The sequence below is a fragment of the Somniosus microcephalus genome, chromosome 21 (genome assembly GCF_052327205.1).
Source record: "Somniosus microcephalus isolate GS21.2 chromosome 21, FLI_Smic_1.0, whole genome shotgun sequence".
In the NCBI taxonomy this organism is placed as follows: Eukaryota; Metazoa; Chordata; class Chondrichthyes; order Squaliformes; family Somniosidae; genus Somniosus; species Somniosus microcephalus.
Genome location: NC_141007.1, coordinates 20,035,979 through 20,057,465, shown reverse-complemented (window position 1 = coordinate 20,057,465; position 21,487 = coordinate 20,035,979). Strand labels below are relative to the sequence as shown.

The following is a 21,487-nucleotide window of genomic DNA, read 5'->3' as shown; positions in this document are numbered from 1 at the left end:
GGGTATTGTGTGTGGGTCACGGATTGTTAACCGGTTTATTGGGTATGAAGTGAATTGTGACAATGTCATGACTTCCGGATTTTGTCCAGCCCAATGATATCACTTGCCACACACGTGCGGAGCTTTCCGAGAAATCAACGCGGTCCAGGGGGAGAGGGAGAACATGGTGTGGGTGGGGTTGGAACAACGTGATCCGTCTTACCATCGAGATCAGATTCTTGCTCTCATCACCCCATTTTGACCTGGTTCAAGATCTTCTCCCCCCCCCCCCATCCCCACTGTGCTCTCCGTGCTCTTTGCCCCACCCGAGTTCCTGACCTCCGATTCTCTCTGTCCCCTTCCTCTCTCTCCCACTACGATCTTCTCTTCCCCCCTCGGCCACCCAGGAGTCCAGTTCTCTGCACAGAGCCGAGGAAAGCGTGGCCTAGTGCAGGCCGCAACTGTTGGGTACTGTGCCTCGGTAAACAGCGCACGTGCCCAGAAGGCCGCAAAAATGTTTGTGTAACCACAGCGCCCAGTTAACGCCAGGCGAAGGGAGTGGAAATCGACCCCAAGGAGTCAGAGTTGGTGCTACTATTACAAGGTTGGCTCAGATGCCTGCAATACATTGGAAATATGATGGGAGTGCATTATGTATGAAAGGTGCCAGTGACATTTTGGAGGACCATTGATACTGCAACAGCCTGTCTAGTGGGGGTGACTAATTGGAATATCGACTGTCTACTGCACCATTGAAAATCTAGCTGGAAAAGCACTGCTTCCAAAGCTCATGAGGCATGGAGACAACCTGCTACAGATGAGATTCCAGCCTGTAACTCACTCCCAGGTATTCGTTATTCTATATATAAACCCCCGAACCCCTCGATTAGATTCCAGCCTGTAACTCACTCCCGGGTATCTGTTATTCTATATATAAACCCCCGGAACCCCTCAATTAGATTCCAGCCTGTAACTCTCTCCCGGGTACCTGTTATTCTATTCCCCGAACCCCTCGATTAGATTAACTTACTCCCCGATAGCCATTATTCTATATATAAATCACCTGAACCCCTCGATTTTTAAAAAATAGAAAAATCGAGGTGCAAGCCCATAACGTCGGACACCAAGGTTGAACAGTAAAAAGCTTGCATCAATGATCTCATGTAGCGACCTCCTGATTTCATGTGCCATGTGGGGGAGGTAGTTGACAAGAGATTTGGTTGTTCCCAACAGGAGTGGGGATTAACTGATACATGAACTGCATTCGTCTAGTGTGACATGGTGCTTGTGCCTAGAGGGATGAGCTGTCCCATTCTCTCCTGACCAACCTCCCACTTACCACCCTCCAAAACTGCTGCCCGTAGCCTAACTCACACCAACTCCTGCTCACCCATCATCCCTGCGCTCGCTGACCTACATTGGCTCCCGGTCCAGCACCGCCTTTATTTTAAAATTCTCATCCTTGTGTTCAAATCCCTCCACGACTTCGCTCCTCCATCTCTGTAACTTCTTGTCTACCAGGTTCATTATGGGAACACACGGCAGACACCCCTGTCCCCTTAAATGGGAATCCAAGCTGCCTGGATTCATGAGCTGAGTGATTATACAGCAAGAACTGCTTCGGGTGAGAATTACCTGCATCCATATTCAGTGGGCACGGTGCCCTCATTTATGGACTCCCGAGTACGTTCTACTGGAAGCAGGCTGCAGTGAGCACTGTCGATTCACTAATGTGCATTTTTTCAGCCTAGGGCCTCTTAAATTGCCACCGTGCTTGGCTGTGCATCGCGGCCTTCCCAGTGAAGCTGCAATCAATGCTGCAGAAAGGCCATTTATTGGACAGAGTTCTTTGCAATCAGGAGATCATCCTGCTGGAGACCAGTTAGCCTCACCAGCAGGGCCTCAAAGCAGTTTGCAGAACAACTTGCATTTATATAGTACCTTTAGAGTAGTAAAATGTCCCAAGACGCTTCACAGGAACATTATCAAACACAATTTGACACTGAGCCAGATATGGAGATATTAGGACATTTGACCAAAAGCTTGATCAATGAAGAAGTTTTTGAGGAACGTCTTAAAGTAGGGAGGGAATTCCAGAGCTTAGTGCCTAGGCAGTTCATGGAATGATGAAAATCAGGGATGCGCAAGAGGCCAGAATTGGAGTAGCAGAGATATCTCGGAGCGGCGAGGCCACGGAGGTATTTGAAAACAAGGATGAGAATTTTAACATTGACGCATTGCTAGACTGGGAGCCAATGTAGGTTAGCGAGCACAGGTGATGGGTGACTGCCTCAGACTGCCAAGTCAGCCATTGCAAGTGTTAACGGTTGTATATTCAGGCCTCCTATGCCCGTGGAGAACAGGCCATTATAAAATAGGGCCCGGCTTTGCAACAGGCCGGAACGTTTATGATTAAGAGATCCGTGTAGCCCCAGGCAAACCATATCAATGAGCTTCTGAACCAGGGTCACGGGATTAACAAGCTAACCAACAGGAGACCAAACACTACAAAGATGCTATTTATTGCAATTTGTCTTACAAGTTACAAGCTTTGATCATAGTAAAAATCAAAAACAAAACAGTGCAACATTATTAAATATCTCAACATTTTACACAATGTACATCATTTATAAAATGCCACTGAATCAAGTTTGTATATGCGGCATTACTGCACATCAGGCTGGCTCTCGGCCATTGTCCATCATAACCAAACTGAAGCCTCGCTGCCCCCTCCAGGAAATGGCTGGCACTTTCGTTAATGAAAATCAATTGACAGGATGTGCAAGATCAACTTAACGTGGGTCACAGATGCCGTTGCGATTGGATGTGATACGGCAGCATGCTGATGGTCAATCCCAACGGGAAAGGCTCACTTCGGAAAACAACGAGTTGGGATACAACCTATGTCTTGGTTTTTTAAAAACAATACTATTCTGCATTCAGGTTGGCCTTGAAAAGGAAACGCCACCTTAATTATAACTGGAGGGTAGTTTAAAGATTCAACTTTTGAGTAGTGAAGACCCATCAAAAAACAAACCCTTGGATTATTGAGCTCGTCTCCCAAGGATTGATCACAATTTGGGGGGGGGGGGGGGGGGGGGGAAGAGCGTGTAGGCTTTTTTTGGAAGGATAACTCAAGCCAAATAGCACCCCGATCTGTACTTATCGTTCGGATTAGTGAGCAGTTCGTTGGTTAATATTCAACAAAGCTACAAACCCAAGTAAGATGCTGCTGTCCAATGGAATGAGCAATCCAATTATACAGTGTAAAAAGCTCAGCTGTTCAAAACCAGACAACCCATTTAAAAAAAAATTAAAGTTAAGAAACAACGTGTTAGTGATGTTCTGTCACTAGCACTTCATACAATATTTACAAACCATCAATGTTATTGTACCAATATTTACTCCATTTTGACTCATTCAAATCTGACAATGGACATCAAAAAAACTGAACATGGGAATTTGAACTGATGCCTAGTTTCAGCATCCAAACTCTCCCGGGGACACGGCCCCACCACATACCAGGAGTCCACTATGTAATTAATTCCAGTGGCAATCATTTGGAACATAATGGCACCAAAACATTCTTCAAATAATAAGATGCACACCTGGGAGGAGAAAGGATTTTGATTTGGGAGGGAGCAGTGAAGGCGGCGACAGTCAACATCTCAGGGTGGGGCAATACAGAACTGAATTCACATTTGTGTGAGGGCACTGCGAGAGATGAGAACGGTCTCAACACATGTACCATTTACCGCAGAATTTCACCTCAAAGAAAAGCCAGAATGGGTCACCCTGGGGCGCTCAGCTGCTGTAGTCAGCTGCTGACAGTTTAACCCAAGTGCTCTGCACAGTTTGACACAAAAAAGGAGTCCAGCAGCAAACAATCTTGCAACGTGTGCGGTTATAAGCAAGGCGGTTTCAACATCCTTTTTAGCTTACAGCAGTTTTTTTTTTAAATGGCGTGCAAAAAACTTTCAAATGCTATTTCCCACCTTTGCTTCTGGGCTGGGTGCAACCGGAGGTGCCAATTGTTATAGAACAGCACAATCTCATTCCCTTGTATAAATACAAAATGTGTTTCTTAATGGACTTGCGGGGATATAATTTTCAAGAATAGGGCAGAAGCAGCGACTTCCTCACCGTGACCAACAGATTTTCTGAATATTCTCCAACTGGGATCATGAGACAGAAAACCAGCTGCTCAGCGGGGAGCACAGTACATTGCAACGCCAATGTGCTGCACCATAGAAAGGGAGGATTAAGGTTGGCTCCCATTACCTTCCTCAGCTTTGGCATTGTGGGAATGTATCCAGAGGTCAGATGCTGCATTATGGTGGGGCAAAATACCGAAGGGGAGTTCATCCTGAGCTGGTCATACAACTCCGAACAACCAGCTTCAAAATGACATCAATGGATGCTGGAAATGGGCCAGATATAGTGTTGGGATATGAGAGAGGGAAGGAAAGTATCTTGAAACACAAAGACCTCTACAAACTAAAATTTTGTTGCATAGTTTAAAAACAAAATTGTGTTAAGACACTAATTTGCAAGAGACATCTATTATAGGGAGGCACTTTAGCCGGATTATGCTTATGGGCATACCTCAATCTGCAGTCTATCTGCTGGTGTACCAGTTAAAAGTTCTGCTGGGGCTGCTACCAGAACCTATATCTCAGCAGGCCAACCCCGCTTTGAGCAAAAGGCTCTGACATTTTCAAGCCAGCTTACACTGTTGAGACAGTGCAGAGACATGGAGTGTTTCACGTCAGGAGAGTGGAGGCCTGCCGGGGCCCCATCACATGCACGGCATCCTGACGGCAGAGTACAGTGACGCCAAGTGCAGTGGGCAACAACCACCTAAAGCTGTGTCAGTGTTATTCTCGAGTGGGTTACCAATAATGGCCATGTGACTTGCCTCCTCCCTCAGTAGGCAAGCACTTGGTTCCTGCCTGCCACCTTCCCTCCTCTCTTCCCCCGCCCCTTCATATCATGGGGTAACTGGAAGCTTTCCACGGGGCAATTACATGTTTAAACATCCGACCATTCTGTAGTGTGGCCCAGTGATGCACCTACAATTGACCTACAAGGATTTTAAGCCACTTGCCTCAGGTTACAGGAAACAGGGATCTGGAACACTGGAAGTTTTTTTTGCTCTAGGGATACCAGCATGAATTTGAACCCCAAAATCTGTCACATGTACAACACCTCACCTCCCTTTAGTGATCAGAGGCCACCTTCACCCTAACCTAAACATCAGCAGTTTGGATGGTTGAAGTCGCCACCATATTGTCCTGGTTCATTACCCGTGCAGCTGGATTTAAAAGGCAAGAGATGGGTTTCGTGTTAAACCTTGGCTAAGTACTTCGCCTGCTCCTAGCAGAGTATACAAGGACAATGGGGGTACAATGTGTCCAGTGGCCTATGAATGGGGCTCACCTGAAGTAGGGACATTATGGCACAATCTCTCCCCTACAGGAATTTCAGCTGGCTGCTGACTCCTTTGGCAAAACCCTGGGTACATTTTGCGAGTGGGTATCACTCATTCTTTTGCCGCTCAGCATTGCCTCAGCGATGAAGCTTTTAACAAGCTGTTAGAATGCCATCTCCTGAAGAGTTCTCCAACGACCTTTTAGTGCTTCAGCACGAAGCCCGCTGATTTTAGGGGCAGACTTGATTAAACCCTGTAACTACCCCTTCCCTTGAACGATAAATTAATCAAAATGAGGGCTAAATCCTAAATATCGATGTCGCTATAATGCCATGCAGGGGCGACACACACAGCTTCCAGTTTGACGCAGGGCTCATTCATCTCTCCGTAACGAGGGAACAACAACATGGAACACCGTCTCAGTCCCCAGCGTCACGTACAGTCGAGCAAACCGGGTTGGGCTGAAGAGAGGTGCTGAGGGGGCAGCTTTCTGCAAGTATAATCTATCGGGTGTTTTACGTCATGAAAACTGCGATAAGTATTTATTATTTGAAGTATTTTATTTGCTCCTGACAAAAATCGCTTTGCTCGTTGAACCCGACCTCCCCCCCCCGCCCCCGTTTTCACGACCCAAAACAGCTAGAATCAGACTGCCTATGAGAAGGGTCGGAGCTCCCTCTCATTGCCACAGGAGCAGCCACAGAGGGGCAGGAGGGGAAAACGTTGGGCATCAAAATTAATTGAAACATTTACAGGGGCGTGAAGATAATGCAACAAAATGCCATACTAAGCACACGCTGGATTTGAATATAAAACTTGCGAGAATTCTTACATGACTGTCACATAGAATAGCTTCACGATAAAAAAAATGCCTGGCTTCTTGACAAAGACAAAATCCAAGCCATCAGTCACAGTCAATTACGAGCGCAATAGCATGATGATGCTCTTGGGACGAGTTGATGTGGTTTTTCAATAAAACATATAATCTTCTATAATCACTGAATTGAAGAGCATTGCGAGAGATCTGATTTGGCACACGTGTGGGGCTTGTGTGTGGACTTGCATAGGCACGAGGTCAAACAAGCATTTGCTGAGCAGGCAGTCTATGCTCCCATCTCTCTTACCTTCTACTACTTTCATTACTGCTGGATTCAAAACTCTTACTGAAACTCACTGGAATTCACTCTCTACAGTACACATTGTGTAAATGTAACATTTCACACATGTCCAGTGCTGTATGACCACTGTGTACCGTTAGTGTCATTTCCTGCATTTGTACCATTTTGCATGCTATATGCTGCTAAATCCTACCTCCTTTGAAATGGAGGAGTCCGTAGCACAGTGTAATAAGCTATGTGGGTGATGGAGACAAAGTGCAAAAATTGGCTCTCGGTGATATTTGCAGACCTCCCACATGCGGAAGTGTGCACCTCCTATAGGCACTGTGCTCACTATATCGGTGCAACTGTCGACATGATTCTCTCTGGAAATATAAAATAGTTTGAAACATTAAACATTCACAAATAAATAGAGACAAGTAGAAGCAGGAGAGGAAGGGAGATGGTGGAAGGGAAACTTGATCATAATTACAGCAGTGTACAGCTCGGTCAGAAGATGGAGGGCCCTGAACAGTTAGGGACCAAACCAGTACTTGAAGTTGAGGTGCCTAATATTGCAAAGGATTATCGATTTCATATGTTACCTGGTCCAAATGCCTATTTTACATTAAACATGATCTTTTTATTGTATGTTGCGGGTCAGAAGCTGCATGCTTTAGATTCTTTACCAATGTGGAGAGGAAGTCCTCCTTCATCTTCACTTTAAACGAGGGATATAACAAACCAAAAGCTGAATAAATGGGCCCATTGTGGCCCCTCCCAATCATGGCCTAGCACAAGGGTCCACAGCCTCAAACTGAACCGTCCCTTTACCTTAAAGCTTGCTGCGCAGCCTGGAGACATGGCTGGTATGACAACGCGCTTCAAGTTTGTCACAGACTTTGAGCAACTCATTTTACCCGAAGTCTTACGGCCCAGTGCGCATTTTATTCAGGATGCTGTGGTAATGCAAAAACCTGCATCGGCTGAATAGGAGGATTAAACAGCTGCAGCACTTATTTGATGTGGGATTCTGACAGGGAGCTGCAATCACTGGGGGTAAGAGCATGGTGTGCAAGATCGGAGCACAAGGATCTGGCCCGTACTATGATCGATTAGATGGCACACAGACCTGCCAGTAACTGCTAGTGATCCAGTCAACTTGTGCAGTCAATTCTTTTCACGGGTGTGTTCCCTTAACTGAGCAATTACAGCAGGCAACCACAGACGGGAAACATTTACCCCATCCCCACCTCATCCAATAGAGTTACTTCAGGTACTATTGCTCCCTCTCAAACAAAATACAATCTGTCTGGTACTGCACAGAGACAGAGACGTGTATACAGACACAGACATCTTATAGCCCCAGTCAGGTGGGTATTCAGGGCTGGGCTTGACAAGGCAAATTCTGATCCGAGCCCGACATCCTGGTGGAGCTACTGACCTAGAGAGATTTTTTAGCGTCTCCCAGCAGCTGGTGAATAAGCAGAATTGGCCGTGAGTGAGGAGGGACTCCCTGCTGCCCATTGGCTACTGACTTGGCTGGTGTAGGGAAGTCCTAGAGACGGGGAGAAACTTAAAAATTGGGGATGAAGGAGACTTTGACTCCTGCTCTGGAAGACTCTTTTAATGGCAAAGGGCTCTAATGTATGGGGTTATTATGTCACTGAGTGTTGCCTGGTGCAGTGATTTGGGACCTCAAATCCCCAATTGAGAAAGGACGACCCCTATAACCAATCCCTATGGGCAGCTTTCACAATTTGCCTGTGAAGGTACAACCAACATTATATCCCTTGCTGAAGCAGCTGTTCCTCATCCTGTCACTGTGGTGCAATCCTTGGGCCACAGCCCGATGGACACATATGATGAAAAAGAGGTTGCAATGTTAAAGTAATGCACTCTCCAATGACTGGAGGTAGGTATTATGACTTTACACCAGAGTACATCAACTTAATAAGTCTTTTTTCCCTTTTGCTTGTGCTAATGTGCGTTTCCAGGTACCACTTTTTGAAGCACCGCATGCCGCATCTCTATGCCCAGTGTATCTCTGTCCTGGGGTATCTGGTAAAACCCCTCACTTGACGCAAAGCTGGCAGCTTCCAGTGCGGTTCCGAAGTCTTCATGCAGTAGTAATGCGGTGCTCATGGTCCAGCTCTGGCTTGATACCCTGACCTGACTGAAGTCGGTCGCGGAGCGTCCCTGCAGTTGTCGGTGTGGCTCTCTAGCACTGGTCACAGCGTCAGAACGGAGAATTCATTCCCAGCTTGGTTTCGAACTGTAGCTTTTGCCTCTTCTGGCAACGGTCTCGCACTCTGAAGAAACAGAAGGCAAAGGAGTGGGTTTTTCCCCCCCTCACTTAAATCCTGAATTAATTCAACAACGTGCTGAATTTAACAAAATGGGATTTTAAACGTGGAAATTTAAAAAAAAAATTGCTTGCTATGCCTCTTGGGCTGAGCAGTCCACAGCACTGAAGACAGAACTGCTCCCCCACCAGAGTGGTTACTGAGCTGTCTAATTATCTGCCTGTGATTTGTGTACAAGCACAAAACCGTTTCTCAGTCTGTGGTGTTACAGAGTAATTAAAAATAAGAGAACTACACACAGATTTATTTGTCTGGTGTTAACTGCTCACAGCAAGGGATGATCACATCCAATTCACACAAGTTAAACACTTAAATGATCAGCAGCACTGACTCAAGTTGAGAATTTGTCTGAAGCGATGGGTAATATGGCCGCATAATATTTCCTTTAGTTTCATGTCTTCCTTCACCCATCTCCCCTGTGCTCGCTGACCTACATTGGCTCGTGGTCTGGCAACGCTCGATTTTAAAATTCTAAACCGCGCATTCAAATCCCTCCGTGGCCTCACCTCTCTCTCTCTCTCCTCCTCCAGCTCTACAACCCTCCAAGATCTCTGCGCTCCTCCAACTCTGCCCTCTTGCGCGTCCGCCAATTCCTTCGCCCCACCATTGGCGGTCGTGCCTTCAGCAGTCCAGGCCCGAAGCTCTGAGATTTCCTCCCCAAACCTCTGCATCTCTCCACCTCTCTTTCCTCCTTTAAGATGCTACTTAAAATGCTCTGTGACCAAGCTTTTGGTCGCTTGTCCTAATGTCTCCTCCTTTGGCTCGGTGTCTGATTACAGCACCGTGGGAGGTTTTACTCCGTTCAATGCGCTATATAAATGCAAGTTGTTGTTTGGATGAACATTAGAATTTATTTGCAGTGTTCACCAGCCACTAGTCTTACACACTTGCAAAAAAACTACTGCGATTGACAGCGGCTGCACAACCGCCATTTAGTTTGACGCAAATATACTGCTGGTTATCTCAGAGGGTTAACCACCCAAACGTTTTCCTCCCTTTAATTTTTTTGGGTGAATTCACTACTCAAGGCGGGAAACAATCAGAACACTCTCTGACACTGGCTTCTCTGCTTGGAGCGATAGGTGAGCAGCTCCTGACAGAACTGCAAAGCAAGAGTTGCTAACTGAGAGATGACGCTCGCGGCCTAATTTGCGGGAGGGCTTGGCGGAGTAAGATGAGGGAATGAGAAACTAGAACAAGGGAGAAGACATCACGTCAGAATTTTTTTCTTTCTTTTGAAAAGGGGCAGCACTTGTCCCTAGAACAGGATGCGACTGGGAAGAGTTTGTGATGGAAGATATTGCTGCATTAGCTCTGCTGCATATAAATCCGTGGTAAACATTTAAAATTCATTCTTGGGATGTGGGCGTCGCTGGCAAGGCCGGCATTATTGCCCATCCCTAGTTTGAATCAACTGACTGGCTTGCTGGGCCACTTCAGAGGGCAGTTAAGAGTCAACCACATTGCTGTGGGACTGGTGTCACATAAAGGCCAAACCGGGTAAGGCTGGCAGAAAAACAAAGGTGGCAATCAGAGAAATCAAGGGTTTAAAACAAACATGGCCACAGTAAATAATAATTCTAAAAGGTCTAAGAGCGTTAAAAAAAAAAACAAGCCTGAAGACATTGGCCTAGAAATTCGGTGGAGCCCCAAACGGGGCGCCAAGCTCGCCTGGGCGCCGGAATTACCGCTGCGATCGGAACTGTTGCGCCCGCTGGAAATTCAGCTTGAGCGCCCCAAGAGGGACGCGGGGCGCTGCTCGAGGCGCCCCGCGTCCCTCTTGGGGCGCTGAAACTGAATATCGCAGCGGTACTGCAGGCCTTCCTCCCCTTCTTAAGGGGGAGAGGCCTGCACCAGCGCGATGACCGATCGCGAGTGCTGGCAAAAGAGCCCGGCACCGAGGAGAAGTGCCAGGCTCTCGGGACACAGCCAGCACTGCCCGGGGGTGGGGGGGGGGGGGAAATCAGGAGGCCGGAGACGGAGGTGCTGGCAGGCAGCCACCGAAAAAAATGGCCGCCCTGCACCTCCACCTTAATTTATGCCACAACCGCCACAGGTAGGCCCCGTGAACCAGGCGCGATTTGCGAACGGCGTTACAGAGGCGGGCACTACCAAATATCGCGATCGGGGCGGTAGCGGGGCGCTGCGCACATCGATGACGTCATCGGTGGCGGCGCAGCGCTACAGGCTAACGCCGCCATTAGCGCCCCGCTAAGTATCGCGGGAGGCGTGGCCAGTGGCGCTAAAGCCACTGAGTGCCCTCTTTAGGCACTAACTGGTGGCGCAGCCCACCGAATTTCTAGGCCTTTGTGTCTTAATGCAAGGAGCATTCGTAATAAGGTGGATGAATTAGCAGCGCAAATAGAGGTAAATGAATATGATATGATTGGGATTACAGAAACATGGCTCCAGGGGGACCAAGGCTGGGAACTCAACATCCAGGGGTATTCAATATTCAGGAAAGATAAGCAAAAAGGAAAAGGAGGTGGGGTAGCATTGCTGGTTAAAGAGGAGATTAACACAACTGTAAGGAAAGATATTAGCTCTGATGATGTGGAATCTGTATGGGTCGAACTGAGAAATACCAAAGGGCAGAAAACGTTAGTGGGAGTGGTATATAGACCCCCAAACAGTAATGCAGAGGTTGGGGATGGCATTAAAAGGGAAACTAGAGAAGCGTGCAATAAGGGCACAGCAGTCATCATGGGTGACTTTAATCTACATATAGATTGGGCTAACCAAATTAGTAACAATACTGTGGAGGAGGAATTCCTGGAGTGTATACGGGATGGTTTCCTGGACCAATATGTCGAGGAACCAACTAGGGATCAGGCCATCTTAGACTGGGTATTATGCAATGAGAAAGGATTAATTAGCAATCTTGTTGTGCGAGGCCCCTTGGGTCGGAGCGATCATAATATGATAGAATTCTTCATTAAGATGGAGAGTGAAGTAGTTCACTCAGAGACTAAGGTCCTGAATTTAAATAAAGGGAACTATGATAGTATGAGACGCAAGTTGGGTAGGATTGATTGGGTAATGTCACTCAAGTGTTGACGGTGGATAGGCAATGGCAAACATTCAAAGATCACATGGATGAACTACAGAATTTGTTTATCCCAGTTTGGCATAAAAATAAATCAAAAAAGGTGACTCAACCGTGGCTAACAAGGGAAATTAGGGATAACATAAGATTCCAAAGAGAGGACATATAAATTGGCCAAAAAAAGCAGCAAACCTGAGGATTGGGAGCAGTTTAGGATTCAGCAAAGGAGGACAAAGGGATTAATTAAGAGGGGGAAAATAGATTATGAAAGTCAGCTTGCAGGGAACATAAAAACTGACTGTAAAAGCTTTTATAGATATGCGAAGAGAAAAAGATTGGTGAAGTCAAGCGTAGGTCCCTTACAGTCAGAATCAGGGGAATTTATAATGGGGAACAAAGACATGGCAGACCAATTAAATACATATTTTGGTTCTGTCTTCACAAAGGAGGACACAAATAACCTCCCAGTGATGTCAGGGAACATAGGGACTAATGAGAGGGAGGAACTGAAAGAAATCAGTATTTGTAGGGAAATGGTGTTGGGGAAGTTGATGGGATTGAAGGCCGATAAATCGCCAGGGCCTGATAATCTACATCCTAGGGTACTTAAGGAAGTGGCCCTGGAGATAGTCGAGGCATTGCTGGTCATCTTCCAGAACTCGATAGACTCTGGAACAGTACCTATGGATTGGAGGGTAGCTAATGTTACCCCACTATTCAAAAAAGGTGGTAGAGAAAAAGCGGGGAATTATAGACCGGTAAGCCTGACATCGGTAGTGGGGAAAATGCTAGAGTCCATCATAAAAGATGTAATAGCAGAGCACTTGGAAAGTAGTGACAGGATTGGACAAAGTCAACATGGATTTACAAAAGGTAAATCGTGCTTGACTAATCTACTGGAATTTTTTGAGGATGTAACTGGTAAAATAGATAAGGGAGAACCAGTGGATGTGGTGTATTTGGACTTTCAAAAGGCTTTCGATAAGGTCCCGCGTAAGAGATTAGCATGCAAAATTAAGGCACATGGGATTGGGGGCAGGGTATTGACTTGGATAGAGAACTGGTTGGCAGATAGAAAGCAAAGAGTTGGAATAAACGGGTCATTTTCCGAATGGCAGTGGGGTACCGCAAGGATCGGTCCTAGGACCCCAGCTGTTCACAATATATATTAATGATCTGGACGAGGGAATTGGATGTAATATCTCCAAATTTGCAGACGACACAAAGCTGGGTGGGAGGGTATGCTGTGAGGAGGATGTCGTGAAACTCCAGTACGATTTGGACAGGTTGGGTGATAGTGCATTTGCCATGTTTCTGCCCAATAATGCGGATAAATGTGAGGTTATCCACTTTGGTGGCAAAAACAGGAAGGCAGATTATTATTTGAATGGCAATAGATTGGAAGAAGGGAAAGTGCAAAGAGACCTGGGTGTTCTTGTGCACCAGTTGCTGAAGGTAAGCATGCAGGTGCAGCAGGCGGTTAAGAAGGCAAATGGTATGTTGGCCTTCGTAGCGAGAGGGTTCGAGTACAGGAACAAGGATGTCTTGCTACAGTTGTACAGGACCTTGGTGAGACCGCACCTCGATTATTGTGTGCAGTTTTGGTCACCTTATCTGAGGAAGGATGTTCTTGCCATGGAAGGAGTGCAGCGAAGATTCACCAGGCTGATACCTGGGATGGCAGGAATGACATATGAGGAGAGATTGTGTCGATTGGGCTTATACTCACTGGACTTTAGAAGATTGAGAGGGGATCTCATCGAAACCTATAAAATTCTGTCAGGCCTGGACAGACTAGATGCAGGAAGGATGTTCCCGATGGCCGGGGAGTCCAGAACCAGGGGTCATAGTCTAAGGATAAGGGGTAAGCCATTTAGGACTGAGATGAGGAGGAATTTCTTCACCCAGAGAGTGGTGAACCTGTGGAATTCTCTGCCATACAGGGCGGTGGAGGCCAGTTCATTAAATATATTCAAGAAAGAGTTAGATATATTTCTTAAGGCTAAAGGGATCAAGGGATATGGGGAGAAGGCAGGGACAGGGTACTGAATTTGGATGATCAGCCATGATCGCATTGAATGGCGGAGCAGGCTCGAGGGGCCGAATGGCCTACTCCTGCTCCTATCTTCTATGTGTCTATGTTTCCTTCTATAAAAGGACATCAGTGAACCAGTTAGATTTTTATGACAATCAGACAGCTTCACGGTCACTTTTACTGATGTCAGCGTTTTATTTCCAGATCTTTAAAACCGAATTCAAAATCCTCTCTAACTTTTACCGCTGCACAATAGAGAGCATCCTGACGAACTGTATCACAGTATGGTATGGCAGCTGTAGCTACTATGACCGGAAAGCCCTGCAGTGGGTAGTCAAAACTGCCCAACGCATTACCGGCACCCGGCTACCGACCATAGAGCACATATACCAGAAACGCTGTTTACGGAGGTCACGGTCCATCATCAAAGACCCTACCCACCCCAGCCACAGTCTGTTCGCCCTCCTGCCATCTGGGAGGCGCTACAGATGCATTCGCACCCGTACGACCAGATTTAGGAACAGCTTCTTTCCCAGGGCTGTCATCCTACTGAACTCCACAAATAAACTCTAAAGCCTGCACATCTGCCAATGCACTTTATTGTGGTTATGTTTATGTTAATGTATTACAAGCCAAATGAATGTTGAATGTTTAAATGTCTTAATCTAAATGTACACTCTCGGGAGCCGCAAGCCTACATTTCGTTGTACTGCACTTGTGCACTAACAATGACAATAAAGTTGATTATGATTATTATAAATTCTCAAACTACCATGGTGTGATTCTGAACTCTCGTTCTCTGGATTATTAGTCCAGTAACATAACCACTACACTACTGTACCCACTATCACATTTTGAATTCCTCGCCTTCTGATTAACATTCTTGGGTTCGGTTCATTCTTTAAAATATTTTTGGATAAAGAGCACGTGGTAACATGACCGAGGTACTAGTCATGAAGGGTTACTGAGCCAGTCAGTCGGAGAGAGATGAACTAACTGATAGGAACTGCCCCTGGGCTGTATGACTGCATCTGGTAATTCAATATCTCCTTTAACCTTATTAGTACCTACTTTTTCACCAAAATATACTCAAAACCAGACAGGACAAAAAAAAAGTTTCCAATCCTAAAAGATAGAGTGAAAATATTTTACCTCCATATAATGAAATGCGACCGAATTTGAAGACAGGTTATGAAAATTGTCTGCATGGAGTGTAAAGACCCAAACTGCAGGAGGCCACCAAGGTTCAAAGGAGTAACTGAGAAGCTGAGGTAAATTCAGTGGCGATCAAATGGTGCCAAACTTGAGTACCGGTGAAGGGTCTACAGCCCAACTATTACCCTCCAGACTTGCAGCATTCTCTTCCATAATCAGTTTCAAAGGGGACAAAGCGAAGACTGAGGGAGGTAAGGAGCTGTGAAGGGGCCGATAAGCCAGAAGAATGGGTAGAAAAGATCAAGTTCGAGAGAGAGGGGAAAGAATTTTAAAGTAAAAGGACCAGGGAGCCACTCCAAGACACTGCAGCATCCTGTGGGAGTGGGACTAACCCAGGACACTGCGGCATCCTGTGGGAGTGGGACTAACCCAGGACACTGCAGCATCCTATGGGAGTGGGACTAACCCAGGACGCTGCAGCATCCTGTGGGAGTGGGACTAACCCAGGACACTGCAGCATCCTGTGGGAGTGGGACTAACCCAGGACACTGCAGCATCCTGTGGGAGTGGGACTAACCCAGGACACTGCAGCATCCTGTGGGAGTGGGACTAACCCAGGACACTGCAGCATCCTATGGGAGTGGGACTAACCCAGGACACTGCAGCATCCTGTGGGAGTGGGACTAACCCAGGACACTGCGGCATCCTGTGGGAGTGGGACTAACCCAGGACACTGCAGCATCCTGTGGGAGTGGGACTAACCCAGGACACTGCAGCATCCTGTGGGAGTGGGACTAGCCCAGGACACTGCAGCATCCTGTGGGAGTGGGACTAACCCAGGACAATGCAGCATCCTGTGGGAGTGGGACTAACCCAGGACAATGCAGCATCCTGTGGGAGTGGGACTAACCCAAGACACTGCAGCATCCCATGGCTGACCCCAGGGATCCAAGAAGATCTGAAACGTATATGTTTGTGATGAATTAATGCTGCAAATTATCTCAGCTTCAGAAAAAGTACTAATGATTTTATCAGTTTATTATAAAAATTCAATAGGAGCGATTAAGTTTAAAAAAAAACTTTGAATGAAATTCTTTTTCCTAAAGACATCACGCCTTTAAGGCTAGTTTTATTTTACCTCAGGTGCAAGTCCCCAGCTTCCTGTGGGAATGACACTGGCTACAGGCTATCAACAGGCCTCGGAGGCAGCAGCCTCTTAACTCCTTGTAAGCTTGTGCACTTACCTAATTTCATGTAGCTTGACCACTTCATTGACAAACACCACTAGAATGACAGACAAGAAACCGAGGAGCCAGGAGATCAATGGGATGTCCTGCAGGTCAAAGGTCAACGGGGTGTCCATATTCTTCCAGAGTTTTAAATCCACCACCACCAGTATGATTTGACCCACTAACCTGGAGATTACAAGCAACATGGAAAACTGGTTCAATAGCAGACTAAGAGACAGGCTCATGAGTCCATTTGCCCTTTGACAGTCAATGGCAGGACCATTTTGCCATCATTTGTAAGGCTGTAATATTACATAGAATTTTACAGCACAGAAACAGGCCATTCAGCCCAACAGGTCCATGCTGGTGTTTATGCTACACCTACTTAAGCTAACCCCATCAACATATCCTTCGATTCCTTTCTCCCTCATGAACTTATCTAGCTTCCTCTTAAATGCATCTCATTCACCTCAAGCACTCCCTGTGGGAGCAAGTTCCAGATTCTCAGCACTCTGAGTAAAGAGGTTTCTCCTGAATTCCCGATTGGATTTATTAGTGACCATCTTATATTTATGGCCCCCACAAGTGGAAACATCTTCTCTAAGTCTACCCTATCGAACCCCTTCATAAAGACCTCTATCAATGGTCTCTGAATATTCCTCTCCCCCACCCCTGGATTTTTCTCCTCTCAAGACATTAACTCTTGCCAGGTGCCATTCTACAGGCACAGAACCTCACCCAAGTGACTATTCTTCATGCATGGGGCAACATAGTGAGTGTTAGCAAGCCAACAACAGTAGGGGTGGAGGCAAATCACAGTCTCAGCCTGATTTTGCCCACGAACATACCATAATTTATGGGCGTGACGGGATCATGACCAGAAGTGGGAAACCAAGGCGCCGTGCAGCCATTGGGAAAGCCTCTGTGAATATATTTTGCAAGTTTAACTTAATGTACAGTGAGGAATCCTACTTTCCCCCCCATCACTACTTTGTGCTGGTGCTGAAGCCCAGAGAGCCTTGTGCCACACGTGGAGGGTCCATGTTTCCAGTGGTCATCTAGAACCACAATACTACTTAAAACTAGACAAAGATCAGACTGAGCAAAGGAGAGAGTTGGACAGTTTTAAACTGCATCTCCCTCCTCATTACCCTCATATGGTTAGAAACCTCCTGAATCTTAGTGTTCAAGGTTTTCAACATGTATTATAGGGTAGATTATGGGAAATGCTACAGAAACAAAAAGGAGATAAATTTAGCAGTTTATCATCTTCTAATAAGATTTTACCCCAGTACATTAAACAGTCAATACAAATTAGTTTGTTTCCTTACTGGTTAATGAAAATTGCTCAGAATACATTTAGATAAATTCTCAGGGTGAAGTGCAGAGTTGTATAGCAGTTAAGGCACAGTAATGGGCAGAATGGAGGGAGCTTTACCGTGCCCATATGTCATCTTGGAGTGCTGGATGAGACACAGAAGGGGGAATCTTCACTCTGAATCTAACCACAGCTACATCTTACCTGGGGTGTGTTCAGGTTGTAAAGTGCTCTTATCCAGCGATACTTACACTACAGGTAGAGTGAGGCACCACCATAAGTTGCTGAAGGGATTTTTCCTCCACAGTGTTTTGGACCGATGGACATGGCTGATGGAGATGCATACTGCAACCAAGGAACACCAAATTAACAACCAATACATCTACTTAGGCACTGTCTCTACAAAGTAGATTGGTTCTGTACTTGTAGCTTGGTCAAAAGAAGTAGTACAGATTGGGAAGGATCTCAAGTGTAAAACTGAACCAGTCTTCTTTCTCCAGAACACGTCCTGGGCACTATAAAGATCAAGTAGTTTGCTTCACAACTGTGTAGGTTATATGGTTAAACCTTAGGATTGTTTGATGTTTACAGTTCCCCCACAAACCGCTAGGTGGGACGGCTAGCAACAGAACCGGAGGGGCGGGTAGAGATGAGGGAGACGGTCGCGTTTGCCCTGCCACTGGTATCCAAGCGGCGGACATGCAGCTCAGCTGCCTGGTACTCTGGTGGAGGTTAGAGGATGGCATGCAGCACACAATCAGAACTAATGGGTGGGGACAGACCAATAAGTAGAGGACACAGGAACCTCCAGAAATAACTCACGAATGACAGTTGCTAATGAGTTATGGAATAACTCAACTGTACTGCATGGTATACCGGCTTACTTGCTTGGCTTATAATACTAAGCGTGATTGTTATGGTTGGTGGCCCAGTGTATTTTATAGGTGGGCTCTATGTTGTGCAGTATGAGCAGGGTAGCAGTAAAAAGATCAAATGAAGATTTACTGATGGATGAGTTTTGAGATCTCCCAGTCTTCCACTGACAATGGATGCACACGTGGGTTTAATTTCCTTCGTGTGCTACTTTCAGGGGATTGGGTGACATGTTCGTCTGCTCACATATTTGACTCAAGGCTCAGAAATAACAGGGCAGCACCGACAACAGTTTGAGGAGCAGTCTGGGGCCGGGACACCTGACTTCCCAGCTACAACAAGATGCGTGGTCACCTGCAACAGGAGGTGAGGGAATAAGAACAAACAGAAAAAGTAGACTTTTTTTCAAATATACAGAAGAATGCATTATGGAATGCATTAAAATAGCACAGAGAAATTTGCACAAATGTATTACCCAGTGTGTTAACAAGAATGCACAGAGGAAATTCTAATTCTGGCGCATCCCCCCTTTTAATCGCTCTACCATTGGTGGCTGTACCTTCAGCTGCTGAGGCACTAAGCTCTGGAATTCCCTCCCTAAACCTCTCCGCCTCTCTACCGCTCTTTCCTCCTTAAAGCCTACTACTTTGACCAAGCTTTTGGTCATCTGCCCTAATATCTCGGGTGTCAAATTTTGTTTTAGAACGCTCCTATGATCCCGCCTTGGGATGGTTTTCCTGCATTAAAGGTGCTATTTAAATACAAGTTATTGTTGTTGAAATGAGACCCAATAAAGTCGATGTAATGTTAGAACGATTCTAGAAGAACAGGAATGTTTGCAGTGCTGTGGGTGCATTCTGTAACCAGCATAACCATTCATTATCGACGAGTCTAATACCCTAATTAACAAGTGGTTTTCAAAACTAGTTGAAACTTCACGCAAATGAGTTTAGTATCATAACTGGTGCCTAAATACACGGGTGGGTATAAAGTCTCGTTAACTGGTGCCTAAATACACGGGTAGGTATAAAGTCTCGTTAACTGGTGCCTAAATACACGGGTAGGTATAAAGTCTCGTTAACTGGTGCCTAAATACACGGGTAGGTATAAAGTCTCGTTAACTGGTGCCTAAATACACGGGTAGGTATAAAGTCTCGTTAACTGGTGTCTAAATACACGGGTAGGTATAAAGTCTCGTTAACTGGTGCCTAAATACACGGGTAGGTATAAAGCCTCGTTAACTGGTGCCTAAATACACGGGTAGGTATAAAGTCTCGTTAACTGGTGCCTAAATACACGGGTAGGTATAAAGCCTCGTTAACTGGTGCCTAAATACACGGGTAGGTATAAAGTCTCGTTAACTGGTGCCTAAATACACGGGTAGGTATAAAGTCTCGTTAACTGGTGCCTAAATACACGGGTAGGTATAAAGTCTCGTTAACTGGTGCCTAAATACACGGGTAGGTATAAAGTCTCGTTAACTGGTGCCTAAATACACAGGTAGGTATAAAGCCTCGTTAACTGGTGCCTAAATACACGGGTAGGTATAAAGTCTCGTTAACTGGTGCCTAAATACACGGGTGGGTATAAAGTCTCGTTAACTGGTGCCTAAATACACGGGTAGGTATAAAGTCTCGTTAAGTGGTGCCTAAATACACGGGTGGGTATAAAGTCTCGTTAACTGGTGCCTAAATACACGGGTAGGTATAAAGTCTCGTTAACTGGTGCCTAAATACACGGGTAGGTATAAAGTCTCGTTAACTGGTGCCTAAATACACGGGTAGGTATAAAGTCTCGTTAACTGGTGCCTAAATACACGGGTGGGTATAAAGTCTCGTTAACTGGTGCCTAAATACACGGGTGGGTATAAAGTCTCGTTAACTGGTGCCTAAATACACGGGTAGGTATAACGTCTCGTTAACTGGTGCCTAAATACACGGGTAGGTATAAAGTCTCGTTAACTGGTGCCTAAATACACGGGTAGGTATAAAGTCTCGTTAACTGGTACCTAAATACACGGGTGGGTATAAAGTCTCGTTAACTGGTGCCTAAATACACGGGTAGGTATAAAGTCTCGTTAACTGGTGCCTAAATACACGGGTAGGTATAAAGTCTCGTTAACTGGTGCCTAAATACACGGGTAGGTATAAAGTCTCGTTAACTGGTGCCTAAATACACGGGTGGGTATAAAGCCTCGTTAACTGGTGCCTAAATACACGGGTAGGTATAAAGTCTCGTTAACTGGTGCCTAAATACACGGGTGGGTATAAAGTCTCGTTAACTGGTGCCTAAATACACGGGTAGGTATAAAGTCTCGTTAACTGGTGCCTAAATACACGGGTAGGTATAAAGTCTCGTTAACTGGTGCCTAAATACACGGGTAGGTATAAAGTCTCGTTAACTGGTGCCTAAATACACGGGTCGGTATAAAGTCTCGTTAACTGGTGCCTAAATACACGGGTAGGTATAAAGTCTCGTTAACTGGTGCCTAAATACACGGGTGGGTATAAAGTCTCGTTAACTGGTGCCTAAATACACGGGTAGGTATAAAGTCTCGTTAACTGGTGCCTAAATACACGGGTAGGTATAAAGTCTCGTTAACTGGTGCCTAAATACACGGGTAGGTATAAAGTCTCGTTAACTGGTGCCTAAATACACGGGTCGGTATAAAGTCTCGTTAACTGGTGCCTAAATACACGGGTCGGTATAAAGTCTCGTTAACTGGTGCCTAAATACACGGGTAGGTATAAAGTCTCGTTAACTGGTGCCTAAATACACGGGTGGGTATAAAGTCTCGTTAACTGGTGCCTAAATACACGGGTAGGTATAAAGTCTCGTTAACTGGTGCCTAAATACACGGGTAGGTATAAAGTCTCGTTAACTGGTGCCTAAATACACGGGTGGGTATAAAGTCTCGTTAACTGGTGCCTAAATACACGGGTGGGTATAAAGTCTCGT

At 45.9% G+C, this 21,487-nt stretch overlaps 1 protein-coding gene across 1 annotated transcript in view; it reads right to left on the bottom strand.

Moving 5' to 3' along the window:
• Positions 1-2,482: 2,482 nt before the first annotated feature.
• The window catches only part of tmem94 (transmembrane protein 94), a 151,972-nt gene continuing 132,967 nt past the window's right edge, over positions 2,483-21,487 (bottom strand). Inside the window, exons 29-31 of the mRNA XM_085963319.1 lie at positions 17,908-18,001; positions 16,354-16,524; positions 2,483-8,819 (exon numbers count right to left, since the gene is read on the bottom strand). Of these exons, the coding sequence (XP_085819445.1) occupies positions 8,747-8,819; positions 16,354-16,524; positions 17,908-18,001 (338 nt within the window). The 3' untranslated portion in view covers positions 2,483-8,746. The remainder of the gene's footprint in view (positions 8,820-16,353; positions 16,525-17,907; positions 18,002-21,487) is intronic.